The sequence below is a fragment of the Dermochelys coriacea genome, chromosome 13 (genome assembly GCF_009764565.3).
Source record: "Dermochelys coriacea isolate rDerCor1 chromosome 13, rDerCor1.pri.v4, whole genome shotgun sequence".
In the NCBI taxonomy this organism is placed as follows: domain Eukaryota; kingdom Metazoa; phylum Chordata; order Testudines; family Dermochelyidae; genus Dermochelys; species Dermochelys coriacea.
This window is the reverse complement of record NC_050080.1, coordinates 12,454,446-12,471,989: the sequence shown is the minus strand read 5'-3', so window position 1 is coordinate 12,471,989 and position 17,544 is coordinate 12,454,446. Positions and strand designations below refer to the sequence as shown.

The window sequence follows — 17,544 nt, the reverse complement described above, 5'->3', positions numbered from 1 at the left end:
ATAGATAGATAGATGTGAGATGGAAAGACCATTTCATCCAGTGTTCAGCATCTCTGCTGGAACTGGGGTGAAAAGGTAGAAAAGGAGTTGAAAAGTAAGGTGGCAAAATTTGCAAATGATACCCTATTACTGAAGATAGTTAAGTCCAAAGCTGATTGTGAAGCATTACAAAGGGATCTCACTAGACTGGGCAACAAAATGGCAGATGAAATTCAATGCTGGTAAGTGCAAAGTGAAGCACATTGGAAAATATAATCCCAACTATACACAGAAAACGATGGGCATCTAAATTGGCTGTTACCACTCAAAAAAAGAGATCTTGGAGTTACCGTGGTTAGATCTCTGAAAACATCTGCTCAGTGTATAGCAGCAGTCAAAAAAGCTATCATAATTAATATTATAATGCCACTATATAAATTCATAGTACACACACACAGGTTGAATACTGCATGCAGCTCTGGTCGCCCCATCTCAAAAAAGGTATTAGAATTGGAAAAGGTACAGTGAAGGACAAAAAAAATTATTAGGGGTATGGAACAACTTCCGTATGGGGAGAGATTAAAAAGACTGGTACTGTTCAATTTAGAAAAGAGACAACTAAGGAGGGATGTGACAAAGATCTATAAAGGCATGAAGGGTGTGAAGGAAGTGAATGGGGAAGTGTTATTTACTCCCTCACATAACACACGAATCAGAAATCACCCAATTAAATTAATAGACAGCAGGTTTAAAACAAATGTAAGGAACTGCTTCTTCACAGAATGCACAGTCAACCTGTGGAACTCATTGCCAGGGGATGTTGTGAAGGCCAAAAGTATAACTGGGTTCAAAAAGAATTAGATAAGTTCATGGAGGATAGATCCATCAATGGCTCTTAGCCAAGATGGTCAAGGATGCAACCCCATACTCCGAGTGCCCCTAAACCTCTGATTGCCAGAAGATGGGACTGAACAGAGGATGGATCACTCAATAACTGCCTTGTTCTGTTTATTCCATCTGAAGCATCTGGCACTGGCCACTGTCAGAAGCTAGGATACTGGGTTAGATAGACCTTTGCTCTGATCCAGTATGGCCATTTTTATGATCTTATGATTGCCTGTATCTGATCTGGTTGACATGGTGGCTTTATTTTGTGACTTTTCTTTACTCATGCAAATGCACAATTTGCCTGAAGCACTGCAGTATTTGTGCATACCAGAGTGGGAGGGCACATGCATACAAATCTCAAGTTTCTCTTTATGAAAAGCATTTTCTAAGAAAGCGTTTCTTAAATACAGCCACCGGGGCTTTTTTTGCAGCCACAACCTTCTGGGCAGTGATTGGAGGGGTGGGGAAAAACAGCGGCCCCTCCCGTGGGACTGTCAGGATGGCTTTGGGCTTGCCCCCTCTGGAGCCACAACGCTAGAGGAGCAGACAACTGGTGTGAGTTCCCCACCTTCCCCCGGGGCAGTGGGGCTCTGGCTTCTGGCTTCAGCCCTGGGGTGGCGGGCAGCAGGCTCCAGACAGGTTCCAGCCATGTAGCAGTGGGCTCCGGCCACAGGCTCTAGCCCCCCCGGCTGCAGGACCTAGCAGGCTCCATCCCCTGACCCATCCACCCCATCACCCCTGGCTCCCACTGCCTCCCTACCTACCTCCTCATCTAAGGCTTAATTTATCCCCCAGATTGCCAGGGCTGAGTAAGTCTGCTGTGAGAAGTGATATTTGTATATTTGTTAATATCGCTTTTCATTGCCTCCCAGCTAGCTAAGAAGTCTGCTGTGAAAAGTGATATTAACAAACATACAAATATAATTTTTCACAGAAGCAGACTTACTAGCTCGCAAGTCTAAAACAAACATTCAACCAAAAAAAGCAAAAGATACAACAACCAGACAAGGACATGCCATTAACCTTATCTATGTTTCTATTCTGTTTCGGTCTAGTAAAGAATTGAGACAACTGTACATTATTTTTATTATTCAGTCTGCAAAAAAGCTTCACATAAATAAATTACTATGATTTGGATGTGTATATGTTCATATTTATATGTTTTTTCTCAAGTTAATTAAGTATTTTAGGAAAAATTGTCATAGCGGCAACCAGCAAGAGTTGGTGGCTGTACTCTGAGGCCACCAAAAAATTTGTTGTGAGAACCCCTGTAAGAGGTGGACATCAAAAGACCTAAACATAGCAAAATGCATAGGGAGCTATGGGCCAGATATCCAAAGAGTTCAGGCCATACAGATGTCCTCAGTTGTCTGATTTGTGGGCAGGATTGCATCAGTTATAAAGACATGTGCAACTGAATGCCTGAACTCTGCAGATCTGGTCCTATCTCTAGGAACCATGCAGGAATGATAGTGTTTCACAGTGTTACCATGGGGTCAATCATTTCATCAATCAAATTATATCAATTCATGACAAAACAGCTGCTGTTGCCTCACAGGAAGTTACATATGGAAAGCAGAATTTTATTTTATTCTTTTATTAACATAGAGAACTGCTATTAACTCTTCATTGCTAAACATAAGGAAGTTTTGTGATTTTTCTTGGGTAGAAATTTAGATACAGCTTTACATTTTTCATAGTAACTCTGTTAAATCAACAATAACAGAATTTTTTTTAGTTGCTCTGACAGTTGCTGATCTGTCACTGCTCACTATACTGGGAATTTACAGAATTCTGAGACTATCTGTTCTGTACACATGAAAAGCCCCAGCTTATAGAGACAGAGCTTTTGCTTATATCTAACACTATAGGAAATTCATCAGCAAGAATGATTTTGGCATAGCTTTTCAGAACTTCATGCACAAACTTAAAACCTCCAGGTACATTGATATGTGAATAGAATGTGAAATGCGCTCTTTTATTCCCCTGCTTTTGCTGCTCAAAGCTGCACTTTATCCCCACATCAGGCAGTGTTTCCAAGGTGAGTAAACATACTTTGTATGAGCCTCCAGTTCACAGCCAACTAGCAGGCACACACATACGAGATGTGCCAGGCTGTCTATTATGCTTTACTACCCTTGGTGTTCTAGTTCCAGCCACTCATTGCGCACAACCTTTCCCACATATTGAGGAGTTACAACACTTTTTGCATCAGAGCAGAACTAGTTCAAAGATTGGCCAAAGCAACAAGTTTTGTAATTGCTTAAAACAGCAAATCCAAGGGCTGAGAATCTCAGTTTTGAGCATTCATTAATCAAGCCTGTTAAATAATTACCTCTTCGCGGCTTCTTGTCAATTGTTCATGACGATAACTGTCCATGGCACTGTTCCAGGAGCCATCCTGTGATGACATAGGGGACAAGCCTGCTTCACCTCTGCTGGTGGGAAGGACTCCAGCATGTGAGGAGTATTTAAGAGACGAGGATTCCTCCTTGGAAGTAAATGATCATAAGAATAGTCCAAAGTAGGCAAAATCTGAACAGGTAGAAGAAGCAGTGAAATCCTCTCCAAACTCTTTTACAGGAAAGTAAGTGGAGTTTCTATATATAAATTTTATGCATTCTTCTAGAGCTTTAAATTCCATATCTATGCACAGGTTTGATTTAGACACAATTAAATCTAATACACGTTCTTTTTATTACTGAATGTATTTTTAGGAAAGTATATTTCCTCCATTAGGAATTGTTGGGTAATGTGCTAACAGGCCAAATGTTTGATCTTTGATTACAGACCATATCCACTGCAGCCTACAAATAATGACTCCCCAGCTGAAGACTCGACTGAACATAACCCCACGACTCATCCAGGGGGATTTGAAGAGCCTGTCTCAGGAAGTGAGACACTTCATTGAAAGCAATGCCAAGCTGTGCCAACCTGCTAGAATTCATATCTGTGATGGCTCAGAGGAAGAGAACAAAAATATTCTGGATATCATGGTAGAACAAGGCATGATCAAAAAGCTGAAGAAGTATGAGAACTGGTAAGTAACAGACATATGTAAAAGAAAGTCAGGGTTAGACCTGAGAGAATTGTGGTATATAATTTTCCATTAATGTTTATATTTAAAAGGGGATTTCGTTTCAACCATGTTCAAAACCCTTTAGTGTTTACTTTCCATGAACATCTGAGTACTCAGGAAAAGTGCACTTTAACCTTGAATATTCACCCAATGCTGATTTAAACGGTATTATTCAACTGGCATATTCACGGTTTACAATTCACAGTTTACAATTTATGCTCTATTACGTAAATCTTCCAATTCAGGAACAGAAACCATATCATGTGACTTGCGCAGCACTTTAAGTCTTCAAAATGCTTTGCCAACACAATGGATTAGATTCTGATCTAACTTAGGCCCTGATCCTGCAAACACTTACACTTGTATTCAAAGTGTTTACAGGGCCTCTGCCTTAGGCAGGAGTCGCTCTATTGATTACTGTGTAAAACTGGCAAAACTCTCTATTTATACTGGTGTAAATAAGAATAGAGTAAAGCCTTATAACTCCCTGTGAGTTATTAACCCCATTTGACAGTTGGTGAACCTGAGGTCAAGAGAGATTAACATGTAACTATACTACAGTTAAATTTCTAAAGCCATGACACCATCAGTTCATTCTGCAATATTCTTAGCTATTTTGTATGAGGGAATATATTCCACCAGTCCTTTATCTGAATAAGCTGTGGTTGTCTGGAAAGATATCTGGACGTTATGGGCTGTCCCCTTACCCACTATAAAGCATTTTACCCGATTGTGCCTTTCCCCTAGGGAAGGATTAAATGTACTCTATTTACCACTTTTTAATGACCAAAGCACAATTTCCTGTTTTTTTTTTAAATAGTTGGTTGGCTCTCACTGATCCAAGGGATGTGGCAAGAATTGAAAGCAAAACAGTCATTATCACTCAGGAGCAGAGAGATACCATTCCAATCCCTAAAACTGGAACTAGCCAGCTGGGTCACTGGATGTCAGAAGAAGATTTTGAGAAAGCCTTCAGTGTCAGATTCCCCGGGTGCATGAAAGGTAAAGAGAAAATTTACATGACACTTTCATAATAATAAAAACACCAGTAATAATAAATAATAATCTAAAAATTCAAATACATTTGGCTAAGATTTATAAACTTTGGCACATAAAGGTTAGGCACCTAACCCATTTTATCAGGCCTTTCGGTCTCAGAGCTCTGCATACATATACATGGTAATTCTACTACCCATTTTAATGAAGGGCAACTAAAGCTTGGAAAGCTTGGGTGACTTTCCTGTAATCAACAGCGAGTCAGCCGTAGATGGGAAATTGAGGAAAGAACCCAGGAATCCTGACTCCCAGTGTCAAATTCTCTTCAATGGAATTCCACCAGTTTACACTAGCAGAGAATTTGGCCTCTTGCTCCTTCTGAGGCTGCTAGACAATTCTACCTACCCAGCACAGTAGCTTTTATAACTTAAAAACTCAGAAAACTACTAGTAGTTAAAAAACAAAACCTTTTATTACATAACCTGACAAAAAGGAGTGTTTCAAATCTATAAATATCCTCTGGAACCACCTTGCAAAAGATGGAGGGCTTTTAAGGAAGTAAGAAAATGTAAAGGGACAAAGTACTTTTTAATGATTATTCCAACAATACACTGTTTTTCTTCTTGGTCACATCTCACTCATGTGGCTCTGCTCCTGCTTTACAGGACGTACAATGTATGTCATCCCCTTTAGTATGGGGCCCATTGGGTCTCCTTTATGCAAGATTGGGATTGAGCTGACAGATTCGCCGTATGTGGTGGCCAGCATGAGGATCATGACCCGGATGGGAACAGCTGTCTTGGAAACCCTAGGGAATGGAGAGTTTGTAAAATGCCTTCATTCGGTTGGATGCCCTTTACCATTAAAAAGTAAGTAATCATATTAACCATTAACTCTGACTAATGCTCAGACATATATGTTGCACCTATCTTGTATCCTTGGCACAATGAAAACTGTCAGTGAAGTCAACGGGAGGTTTTAGAGTGTGCAACAAAAGGAGGGTCAAGTCCCTGGTGAAGGAATTAGGATTTAAGGCCTTCCTAGGGGGCAGGTTATTTCACAGCTGCCCACTGCAGGGTTTCTGAAGCATCTGGTACTGGCCAGTGGCAGACACAGGATGCCGACTAGATGAACCTGGTGTCTGACCCAGTCTGGAAATTCCTATATTCACGAGTAGCACATTGTGTTTTGCAGAATCACTAGTAAACAATTGGCCCTGCAACCCAGATTTGACTCTGATTGCTCAGATTCCTGATCGCAGAGAAATCATCTCTTTTGGCAGTGGTTATGGAGGAAACTCCTTGCTGGGGAAAAAGTGCTTTGCCCTAAGGATTGCCAGCAGAATTGCCAAGGAAGAGGGCTGGCTTGCTGAGCACATGCTGGTAAGAGCTGTTAAAATCATAAGTGCATTTTTTAAAGCAATTAAACCTCAAAACAGCTCAGCGTGAATATGCCATGACTTGATATGAATGGAATTACCATCTGGCATGAATATTACTGTGATATGAGATGTACATATCATACAACCAGCTTATGTAGAAATAGGGAAGTACTTGTGTTGTTATAAATAAGCATTTTATAGAAGAAAATATAAAAATAGGGAACTAAGCAAGATTTCCATCTGCTTGTCTAGGCCCTGATCCTGAATTATGTTCCTTAGAGGCAGACCTCGGTGCCTGTGCAGACCCCATTCACTTCAATAAGGATACACATGGGAATACGGGTCTACATGCATACAACAGCTTGCAGGATAGGGTCCATAGTTTATAAAATTGTCTTTAATATTAAAAGCAGACCTGAAAAAAAACTTGAAAATATTCAATTCCTTTTTCAAATGAATTGCATTTGGCTATGTTCGTGCCCTTCCTGTCTTCACTTTCCACTATCATTTGAGCAATCAAGTTTCACTAAAATGGTCCTGCAAAGTGAATTTCCTAGTTACGCACTTGAGTATTCACGGCAAAGACATTTTACATTCATTCATACAAGTATTTATGCCAGGCTGACCCACTCAGGGAACTGAAAAATACTATGTGGTTTACCTGATCATCCATCACAGCTCAGCAACACAAAAATATTCAAAGTCAGAATATTTTTAATCTATGAAGTAAAAAAAAAATGAAGAAAATTGATCTCCCTCACACCCACTCTCCCTCCCTCCCTTTCTCCTCTCCTTAACCTCTCACTCTCCTCTAGCTCTTTCACTTCACAATAGCGCAAGTCATTCCTATCATAAAAAAAAATCCCACCTTTGACCCCACTTGCCACTCCAACTACTGCCCCATCTCCCTTTTCCCTTTCATCTCTAAGCTTATTGGGCGCACTGTGTAACACATAATAATAAAGTTTGAATAAACGTGTGAATACATTTGAAAAACCTGTGATCTGCTCCCAAGTATTCCATGAGGGGACACTTTGTCAAATAAAATATTATCTGCAAATTATTTGCTCAAATCTAATATTAAGTCCTTTTTCTTAAAAAACTGCATATAATTTAATGCAAATCCAACATGTTTTATTATTACCATTTACTGATAATAATACAAGTGCCCGAAAAAATAAGCATATTAAACAGAGACATTTATTTTTCAAAAAAAGAAAAGGAGGACTTGTGGCACCTTAGAGACTAACAAATTTATTTGAGCATAAGCTTTCGTGAGCTACAGCTTACTTCATCGGATGCATTTGGTGGATGCATTTGGTGTTTTTCCACCAAATGCATCCGATGAAGTGAGCTGTAGCTCACGAAAGCTTATGCTCAAATAAATTTGTTAGTCTCTAAGGTGCCACAAGTCCTCCTTTTCTTTTTGCGAATACAGACTAACACGGCTGCTACTCTGAAACCATTTATTTTTCAATAGATCCTGGGTATCACAAACCCAGAGGGTGAGAAGAAGTACTTTACCGCAGCATTCCCCAGTGCATGTGGAAAAACTAACTTGGCTATGATGAACCCAACTCTGCCAGGATGGAAAATAGAGTGTGTTGGGGATGATATTGCCTGGATGAAATTCGATGAGCAAGGTAACTTTTCTTACTGTAAGACTGAATTGCTCTAGGGCAGGGATCGGCAACCTTTAGCACGCGGCCCACCAGGGTAAGCCCCCTGGCGGGCTGGGCGGTTTGTTTACCTGCCACGTCCACAGGTTCGTGCGATCGCAGCTCCCACTGGCTGCGGTTCACTGTTCCAGGCCAATGGGGGCTGCGGGAAGCGGCGTGGGCCAAGGGATGTGCTGGCCAGTGAGAGCTGCAATTTGCTGCACCTGCGGATGTGGCAGGTAAACAAACCGGCCCAGCCCACCAGGGGCCTTACGCTGGCGGGCCGCATGCCAAAGGTTGCCAATCCCTGCTCTAGGGACAAGTCCTGCTCTCATTAAAGTCCAAGGCCACCTCCCTCTGATTTTGATGGCAGCAGGATCTGGATCCTAGTCTGCCAAGAGTTCAAATGGTGAGTTGGGTTTTCTATCATTGTTTGGTCTCTCTTAAATTCCAGGTAATTTAAGGGCAATCAATCCAGAAAATGGATTTTTTGGAGTTGCTCCTGGGACATCAGTAAAAACAAACCCTAATGCCATAAAGACCATACACAAGAATACCATCTTCACCAATGTAGCAGAAACCAGCGATGGAGGCATATACTGGGAAGGCATAGATGAACCGCTTGCACCAGGAGTGACACTGACTTCATGGAAGAACAAGAAGTGGACCCCAAGGAATGGTAACTCTGCATGTTTGGGGACTTTTTAAATTTCTCATCGCATTTCACGTTAACTCTGCAATCATGAAATATTTTGGTCTGTACAGGGGAGACTTGTGCCCATCCCAATTCTCGATTCTGCACCCCTGCCAGCCAGTGCCCGATCATTGACCCTGCCTGGGAATCTCCAGAAGGAGTGCTGATTGAGGGTATAATATTTGGAGGCCGTAGACCTGCTGGTAAGAGCTGCAATAATGTGTATCAAGACCAAAGCCCTAGCCACTGTATGCCTAAAACTATGGTGGCAACAGTTGGGTTTAAATATGATTTTTGCTATCGTGGTGTCCTCTAAGCAGCGAGAGCAGCAAAATAACTAGATTAGTAAACCACATTTTAAGAAGTGGCCTATGATTTTTGGGTGCCCAACACTTTACAATTATCTGTATTATGTTAACACCTAGGGGCCCCAACAAAGATCAGGGCCCCATTGTGCTAGGCATGGGACAGAGAGATAGTAAGAGACAGCCCAGGCCTCAAAGGGCTTACATTTTAGATAGCCCAGACTGAGAAAGGGTGGGAGAAATGAAGTATTATCCCCATTTTATAGATGGGGAACTGAGGCTACCTACTGAACCAAGTTCCATTGAAAATCTGGTCACAAGAGCAAGAGATGCCCACATTATGACTTTTAGCCCTGTGGCTAAAGCACACACCTGGGATGTAGGACACCCAGGTTTGATTCCCTCCTCTGCTTGATTGGGAGAAATGATTTGCGTTGGGATCTCTAAGCACTGAGCTTTGGGATAATCTAAGGTGGAGCTTCCTCAATCTCTCCTATTGAAGTTGTTCAGTTTGGCTAGCTAATTAAAAAGTGATTGGAGTAGGGGGACTGGACCCTAGATCTCCCATCTCTCAGGTGGATGCTGTAACCACCAGACTACCCTGTCAGTCTCTCTTTCTTTCTCTCTTTCTCTCTCTTGCCCAGGGACTCAAAGTATTTATACACAGTGGAACAGCTTCAAATACTTAAAGATTCATTGGGCGGGAGAGAAAGAGAGAATTCTGGCCTAAATTATTTTCCAATAAGAGAAAGGGGAAAAAATGAACTGAATTTTATAACAGGAAAAAGAGGGACTGAATTCTATGGTAACACGCATATTGCAGTACCTCAGGTAGCTAAAGCTGTTATAGCAAAGACTTTTGGACCTTTAATTAGTGAAGCTATTTTGTTCTCTACAGGTGTGCCTCTAGTATATGAGGCCCTTAGCTGGGAGCATGGCGTATTTATAGGAGCAGCTATGAGATCTGAAGCAACCGCAGCTGCTGAGCACAAAGGTAAATCAAAATCTAATTTGCCTTTCCATATTAAAAGTAGTCCTTTCTGGATACCCAACAGTGATCACCTGTAAATTACTATACACTAAAGTCTGCTTCTTGGGAGTTAATTTTGTGAATTGTGCAGTTTTCAAAATACAAAATATTCTGCTTGGAGCTAAAAAAATTCTAACCTAAAATTCAACATACAGCAAAACAACTCCATGTGGGTAATTGGAGCAGGGACACAGTGTGGCCAATAGGATGTCGGAGTCTGAGTTGAAAGACTTGATACTGAGCCATTGTGTGATCTTGGACAAGTCACTGAAGTCTTCTGTTTTTTTACAGAGCACATGTTGAATGGGCTAGTTTTGGGATGCCCAACTTGAGACATTTAGGGCTGAATTTTCAGAGTTCTGACCACCCACACCGTCCATTTACTTAAACTGGAGTTGACCATGCTTACCACCTCTTAAATTCAGGCTCTGAATCAATTTTTGCCTCAATTTCTCCATTTGTAGATTGGGATAATGCTTAACCAGATTCTTAAAGTTCTTTTTGCTGACAGGTTAAAATGTTGTATGAGGGCTAAGTATTATCTTACTTTTTATGTACATTCTTTTAACAGGAAAAATCATTATGCACGACCCCTTTGCCATGCGGCCTTTCTTTGGCTACAACTTTGGCAAATACCTTGCCCACTGGCTTAGCATGGCACATCGCCCAGCTGCAAAACTGCCCAAGATCTTCCATGTGAACTGGTTCCGAAAAGACAAGCAAGGGAAATTCCTGTGGCCTGGTTTTGGGGAGAACTCCCGTGTGCTGGAATGGATGTTCAACAGAATCCGTGGAGAGGCCGGTGCCAAGCTAACTGCTATAGGCTACATCCCTGCTGATTCAGCCTTGAACCTGAAGGGTCTAGAAGGCATTGACATGACAGAACTGTTTGATATCTCCAAAGAGTTCTGGGAAAAAGAGGTGACAGAAATCAAGAAATATTTTGAAGAGCAAGTTAATGCTGACCTCCCTTATGAAATAGAAAGAGAAGTTCTTGCACTGGAGCAAAGGATAAAACAGCTGTAACTGATCAAAACCGTTCTGAATCCACACATAACAAAGATGACAAGCACACTTTACTGGAAGCACACTAATACATTGATAGGTAGGGGGCTATGCTGAAAAATATAACAATTTTCATTTTGAAAAGGAAAATCAAGGTTGTTAGTCAACTAGAACTCCTGGACATCCCAGAGGTAACTTCAGGCCCATGGGTTTAGGATTACATGCGCAAATGATCCTTAAGACATCTGAATGATCATTTGCATACACAATTACTATAATTCTGCACCCCGTCACGTGTACAGATTACTTGGATACATTTTTGCATGTGCAATTCTAAAAACACAGACTCCAATGTTTTAGAGAATGTCTGTTTCTGTTATAATGAGCATTAAAGACCCAGATGAATTGTTTTTATCTTAGTGGTGTCAGTTACAATAAAGAAAAAAACCTGTAAGCTGTATATAAGTACTATCTAGATATATTTTCTATCTTTAAAAATATTTGGAAAGATTACTTACCAGAGTGAAAGATTATTTTGTATTACAAATGCATATTTAAAATATTTTTATTTTATGTCTCATATTCTGGTGATTTCCAGATGTTTTGCACAGCCTGTTCTTAAATCAGTGAAATAAACCTTTTTACAGAATATTCTCTCATTTCCTGTATTCTCACTGTCCAGAAAACAGCATGCAAATGTCCTGGGCCACCAATCATTCCCACCGTGAGGAGAGGTTGTGTTCATGGGAGAAAACTAATCACTGAATAAGTCAGTTTCCCACCCATTACTGAAACATACATAAAGTCAAAGAATTCCAAACAATGAGTGGCTTCTGGGAAAATTTTTTCCTACTCCCCATGAATTAGAGGTTGGTTCATGTGCTGAAGTATGAGGGGTGTGTGTCTATTCCCCTACTCCAGGTGGGAGGTGAAGCAGGGTGCTGGTACAGAATTCAGGGTGCTTTGTGAAGAGTTTTCTGGACTCGTTGGGATGGCTTGTAGGGCTTCAGGAATGGGGAAGAGGGAGGAAAGGGTGCTTCACCCACCTGCTGAAACCCTGCTATCCTCCTCCTCAAAGTGTTCCCTTCATGCTTTCCAATCCACACACATGGCAAGTCCCCGGCTTTTTTCCCTGTTGAATGCTTGGTCACCCTGAATAGGCTGCAAATATTTGTTTAGCAAAAAGAAAACCACTTCTGTGGTGTAATTAAACTCTTTATAGACTCTGCTTCCTTGCAAAACAAATAGAGCCAGGGGCTGGTCAACAGATGGCCTTCAGAGATTGATAGGTGAGGTCACACAGCCTGGAAAACCTTTAACTATCTCTTGGCTGTCTGTTTAGGAATGACCTGAAGCAGGCCACCCCATTACAGGGAGTCTTGCTAGAGCAAGGACCTCAGGTTCGGGTCCATTGCTATGGAATGTAGCACTAGGAATTTCCCTCCTTCCTCTCCTACCCCCCTCAACTCTACCCCATGATTCTCCAGGGAATAGGCTTCTGATGACACTACCTAACATGATGCACTGAAAGAACAACATTCTAATCAATTGTAACAATGGTATTCTAATTATTTGTGGTTCTCCCCCTCTGCACCCTGCCCTCTTCCTGTATTTTTAAGAACATTGCTATTAAATGCTTGGGTATGTAAATTATATAACATTAAAGCGATTACAGAAAATGGGAAAAATGTCATTAAGGGATGAACCAAAAAATAATTTTGTATGTGAATCATTCAATACCTGCTTTGTATGTGTATATACCCATCAGTATGTATGGGTAATGCAATTTACATTTTGAATGATCAAAATGTTTAGTATCAACAGATAAAAATGTTTTTTAAAAAGAAAAAGCGGTGGTTTGAAATTTAGAAACGTCAACCATGCCAGATTATGGTCTCAACTTCTCTCCACCCAACAAATACCATGCCCCATAAATGCAAAACGAATTAGAACACAACACTTTTAAATTAAAATCTGGAAGCTTCCCCGATTTAAAAAAAGACAATAAATCTAGACAAACTAGCAGTTAACTATAAAACTTGGCCTATTAAATGGGCTTCAGAGAAGCGAAGCATTGGAGAGACTAGTGCACGAAACATATAATAGAACCATAAAGTTTGCACCAACTTATATGATGAAATGAACTTTGTATTCTGGATGCTTAGAAGCAGATAATTTTGTTAAATTCTCAGGGATATAGCAGTGGCCATCATGTATGTGTGGGGGTGTGTGTGTGGGGGGAGGGGGGAATGTGAGGCCAAGTTGGTGTAAGTCAATGTAGCTCCATCCAAGTCAATGGAGTTACACTGATTTATACCAGCTGGCCTGTGATCTCTTGTTAGGAGCATGGTACCTGGAATTGGGACTCTGCCACAGACTCAATGTGACCATGGGCAAGTCACTTAACCTCCTTGGGCCTCAGTTAACCCATTTGCAAAATGCCATGCAAAAATAATCACCCCTTTTTTGGATAAAGGTGGCTTTTCATTAAAACCATCCAAACAACATACTTTGGGGCATGTTTTTACACAAAAGGAGCCTTTTTTATGTATTTTGGACAAAAAGAAAAAGCAGAGTTGGGAAGGGAGAAATATGACATAGCAGAGGGTGAATGCACCTGATGTGGGAAACAAATATTTGCACAAAAATGACAGCTTTTGTCCAGCTCTCCTTCTGTTGTCTCATTAGTAACGAATTCCACACTCCATTCCAGTGAAGCTCCCATTGAATTCAACTACTGGAACAATTAACCAACGGTCATGGCAGATTCTCCATCACTAGGAATTTTTAAATCAAGATTGGATGTTTTTTCAACATCCAGTTCAAACAGGAAGCATTTTGGGGAACTTCTATGGCCTGTGTTATACAGCAGGTCAGATTAGATTATCAGAATGGTCCCTTATAGCCTTGAAATCTATGAACAAGAATAAGGAGTATGGATGCTGTGTTTGTAAACTACTTTGAGGATATGTCTACACTGCAAGTAAAAAGGGGAATGTAGCATGGCTAGGCATATCCTTGCTGACTTTATTCCAGCTAGTACAGGTAACACTAGTAGTGTAGATGTAGCAGCAACCAGAGTACCTACGCAGGGTCCCCAGAAGGCTTATACTCTGGTTGCTAGCCCTTGCTGAAGCCTACTTTCACTATTGTTACCTATGCTAGCTAGATTAAAGCAAGCATGGGTAGCCTACCCATGCTACAATCACACCTTCACTTGCAGTGTGGACATATCCTGAGATACTGGGGCAAAAGGTGCTTCCTTAGAGAAGTAATAGTATGAGTAGAGATGGACCTCAGCCACAAAGTTTAGACCAGATTTTGGTCCCATCTTCCTTAAAGTTTGGGGGACTCTAAGTCTGGCATTTTGTTTCAGACCCATTTCTAGGTCAAATTCTTCAATCCTGACCTTGCAAACCCTTTATCCAGTGACAATCCCATCATTAACTCGAATGCACACATCCGACTTCAAAGGGACTCATCAGTAAGCACTTCGTTAATGAATAAAGGAAAAGAGAATCAGGCAAAGCTTGCACTCCGCCTTGCAAAACTCTCATTCTTTTCCTTACTTCCAGGAAGGAACAAAATCCAGCTTCAAACCTCTCACGTCTCAGTCACAAAATGCCCAATTTCTGAGGAAGAAAGAAAATTCAGGGAAATGAGACATTTTGTGTTCCAAACCCTTGGCTACCATAGTAACATTATTTATTCCACACTTGCTGCAGCAGAGTCAATTAACTCCCTAACTGAAAGATAATTACCATAACTGGAGACATACCTGGCTGGGAAACTGCCGCAACACTGCTTAGAAAAGGCAAACTGGAATACTCTGAATTCCAAATGAGTAATCATCAGTGTAGATCATGAACTACTTTCCTGGCAGTGAACTAACGCCCCGAAACACAAAGGGCATATTTTCCAATTCAGTGTTGACCAACGTTGATCAACAATATTTTAAATGCATCCAGACGCCTCTGACAATTAGAATGCAAAACAATGCGGCATGAAACACTGTTAGTGTTACACGGGATTGTTCAGCCATTATATACTTAATATTCAGCCATGAAACTTGGAAGGTACCCTACTGCAATAGAGTCACTCTATTAATGCTATTTAAAGAAATACATATGCATTAATGTGCGAAATTCAGACCCTATTTGAGCATCCCATGATAATTACTTTCCTAAACAAGAATTATGTATTTTTTATAGTGAAAAATCAGTGCAGAAGATCTCTGGCTTTGTTTCATGAAGGTTTAAGAAACAGCAAATTGTATTCTATTCTACATAGGTTCTTTTACTGCCTTCATCATCCCAGTACCGGAGCACCTTCCGGGAGCGCATTAAGTGACATGACTAATATCTGTCACATCATTCTCCTCTCCTGTTTGCTGTTGATTCCAGAGTGACTCCACTGGAGGTACTCCTGATTTGCACCACATAAGTGAGACCTGATTAAAGTTCCAAGATCCTTTCTGCTTTGCATGGCCTTTTACCAACAAGTGCACTCACTACTTGTGAACCCTCTCGTATGGCTGTAGCGTAGCAGACTCTCCTCCTTTCATGCCCCCTGCTGACACTCTGGCACTGGGATGGTCGGCCTCTTCTCATGACGCAGCCCTCCGGCCCTTTTCGGGATAAATAAACACACAATAAACTGAACTCAAACAAACACGGCTTTTCGCGCCCTCCCAGGTTCACTCCTCAGCAGACTCTTTCCCTGGCCCAGGCTGTGGAGGGTTGTCCTCCTGCTCTTGGGCAGAGCTTTCCCCCACTTGTGTCAGCCTGTTTCCATACTACCTTTTCCAGAGGCCAGTAGGGGACCCCAGTCCCTCTCTCTCCTCTGGGTTCCAGTCCAGGGACCTGTGGTACACAGGGTCTGCTCTCCCAGGCTCCTCGCTGCCTCCCTGGCCTTCCTTCAGGCACATCCCATGGCCCCTCTCTCGGTTTACTGTACATCTGCCTCTCTCTAAGCTTTTCCTCCCCTCTCTGTCAACCGGAGCGTTCTCTCTCCCTGCCATCTCCCTGCGGCCTCCTTCTCATCTGCGCTTCCTCCCTGTACGCTCACTACCAGCTTCTCCCCAGCTGGGCCTCCTCTTTAATTGGGACTGGCCCAGTCTCCTGGTGCAACCAGGCACACTAACTTAGGGTGACCAGATATCCTGATTTTATAGGGACAGTCCTGATTTTTGGGTCTTTTTCTTATATAGGCTCCTATTACCCCTCACCCCCGTCCTGATTTTTCACATTTGCTGTCTCGTCACCCTAACTGCTCTCTCAGTGAACTCTGTGGGCACACACCCAGCCACACCATTAAACTGTTTAGGTGGATACTCTTCCGGTGGAAACTTTCTCTATGGGCAATTTATTCCCAAAATGCTCCCTGTGGGGTTTTTGACACCTCCCTCCGGTGACGGCACTGTCCCATATTGGCAATTGCTGTGTTCCATAGTAAAAAACCTGAGGGCTTGCCTAGGTGTCCTGGTGAGGGTTTGTAAACATGTGAAACAAGAGATCTCTATTCAGGATAAGCTGTCCTGTCCTGCGACCCCTTCCAACATGTTACAACAAAACCAAAGGGTGGAAAATCTATCTGTTTTCATTCTCCCTAGAGAACTTATCACAGTTCCTGGGTTGTTTGGATTCCACCCTGATGGCCTTTCACCCAGTGAAGCAAACTTTGTGTAAAGCTGCTGTTTTTCTACTGAGCTATTGCTCACTTCAGAGTAACTGTTTTTTTTCTTTGAAAGCATCACGACAACACTTCACAGGCTGAGAGACTGAACGAAGGGCATTGAGGGAGGCCCCACAGCTCCTCCCCACAGATAATATCTGAAACCTGCTGTTTCCTAGCAAAGCAGGCTCTATTTCTATGGAGAAGGGCTTCTAGGCTCGCACAGATAAGAGATCTTACTCTTGCTTTAATTACACAGTTAATTTTTGAAAATGGCTTTAAAATTAGTTAGAGTAGAAGCCTGAGCCCCTTCCTTACCCCCATCTCCTCAGTAAAACCATAAGAAGCTCTTGTAATCATGATGTAGGCTCACTCAGACACAGCACATGGTAATCAAACCTATGTAAATGCAGAAAGGCTGTAAAGGCGGAGAGCACGACAAGCCCCACTTTAGCCACAGGAAACACCTTATTTCACTGTGTGTTTCTGAACAGCTGAGAACCTTCCCACCATGTTTTATATCTTTCAGATTCCCGGGGGGTAGATCTGAATAGCAGTTAAACTCCATCAGTATTTAAACAAGCCAGAGATGAAGCTAACCTTACATATGACAAGAGGCTGCAAGTCCAGTTGGTCCAGAAGTCCATGTCACCACCTTTTGGCAATTGTAGGAGAGAAAAGGAGGCAAATTCTAGCCCATCATGGAAACAGAACCACCACGTATGCTGCGAAATTATTAGTCTGTATATATATTCTCAAAACCACTGAGCATATTCCCATCCTCAAACAAACGATTCCTGGCTAAAATAGGAATAATTTGTATGTAATTTCATGCATAAGCAGGAGGACTGGATGA

General features: G+C 41.7%; 1 protein-coding gene across 1 annotated transcript; it reads left to right on the top strand.

The window, feature by feature from the left end:
• The first annotated feature begins 3,085 nt into the window (after window positions 1-3,085).
• PCK1 (phosphoenolpyruvate carboxykinase 1) lies at window positions 3,086-11,662 on the top strand. The gene is made up of 10 exons (XM_038369858.2): window positions 3,086-3,454; window positions 3,658-3,907; window positions 4,767-4,948; window positions 5,608-5,811; window positions 6,137-6,324; window positions 7,804-7,966; window positions 8,436-8,660; window positions 8,747-8,878; window positions 9,879-9,974; window positions 10,582-11,662. The coding sequence occupies exons 2-10, from the start codon at window positions 3,684-3,686 to the stop codon at window positions 11,034-11,036; spliced, it is 1,869 nt and encodes a 622-aa protein (XP_038225786.1). The 5' UTR covers window positions 3,086-3,454; window positions 3,658-3,683; the 3' UTR covers window positions 11,037-11,662.
• The last annotated feature ends 5,882 nt before the right edge of the window (window positions 11,663-17,544 follow it).

Coding starts and splice junctions, on each gene's coding strand:
- PCK1 (XM_038369858.2), top strand. CDS start 3,684: ATGACTCCCCAGCTGAAGACTCGACTGAACATAACCCCACGACTCATC. Junction 4,949..5,607: donor ATTCCCCGGGTGCATGAAAG/GTAAAGAGAAAA, acceptor CCTGCTTTACAG/GACGTACAATGTATGTCATC. Junction 8,661..8,746: donor GAAGTGGACCCCAAGGAATG/GTAACTCTGCAT, acceptor TGGTCTGTACAG/GGGAGACTTGTGCCCATCCC.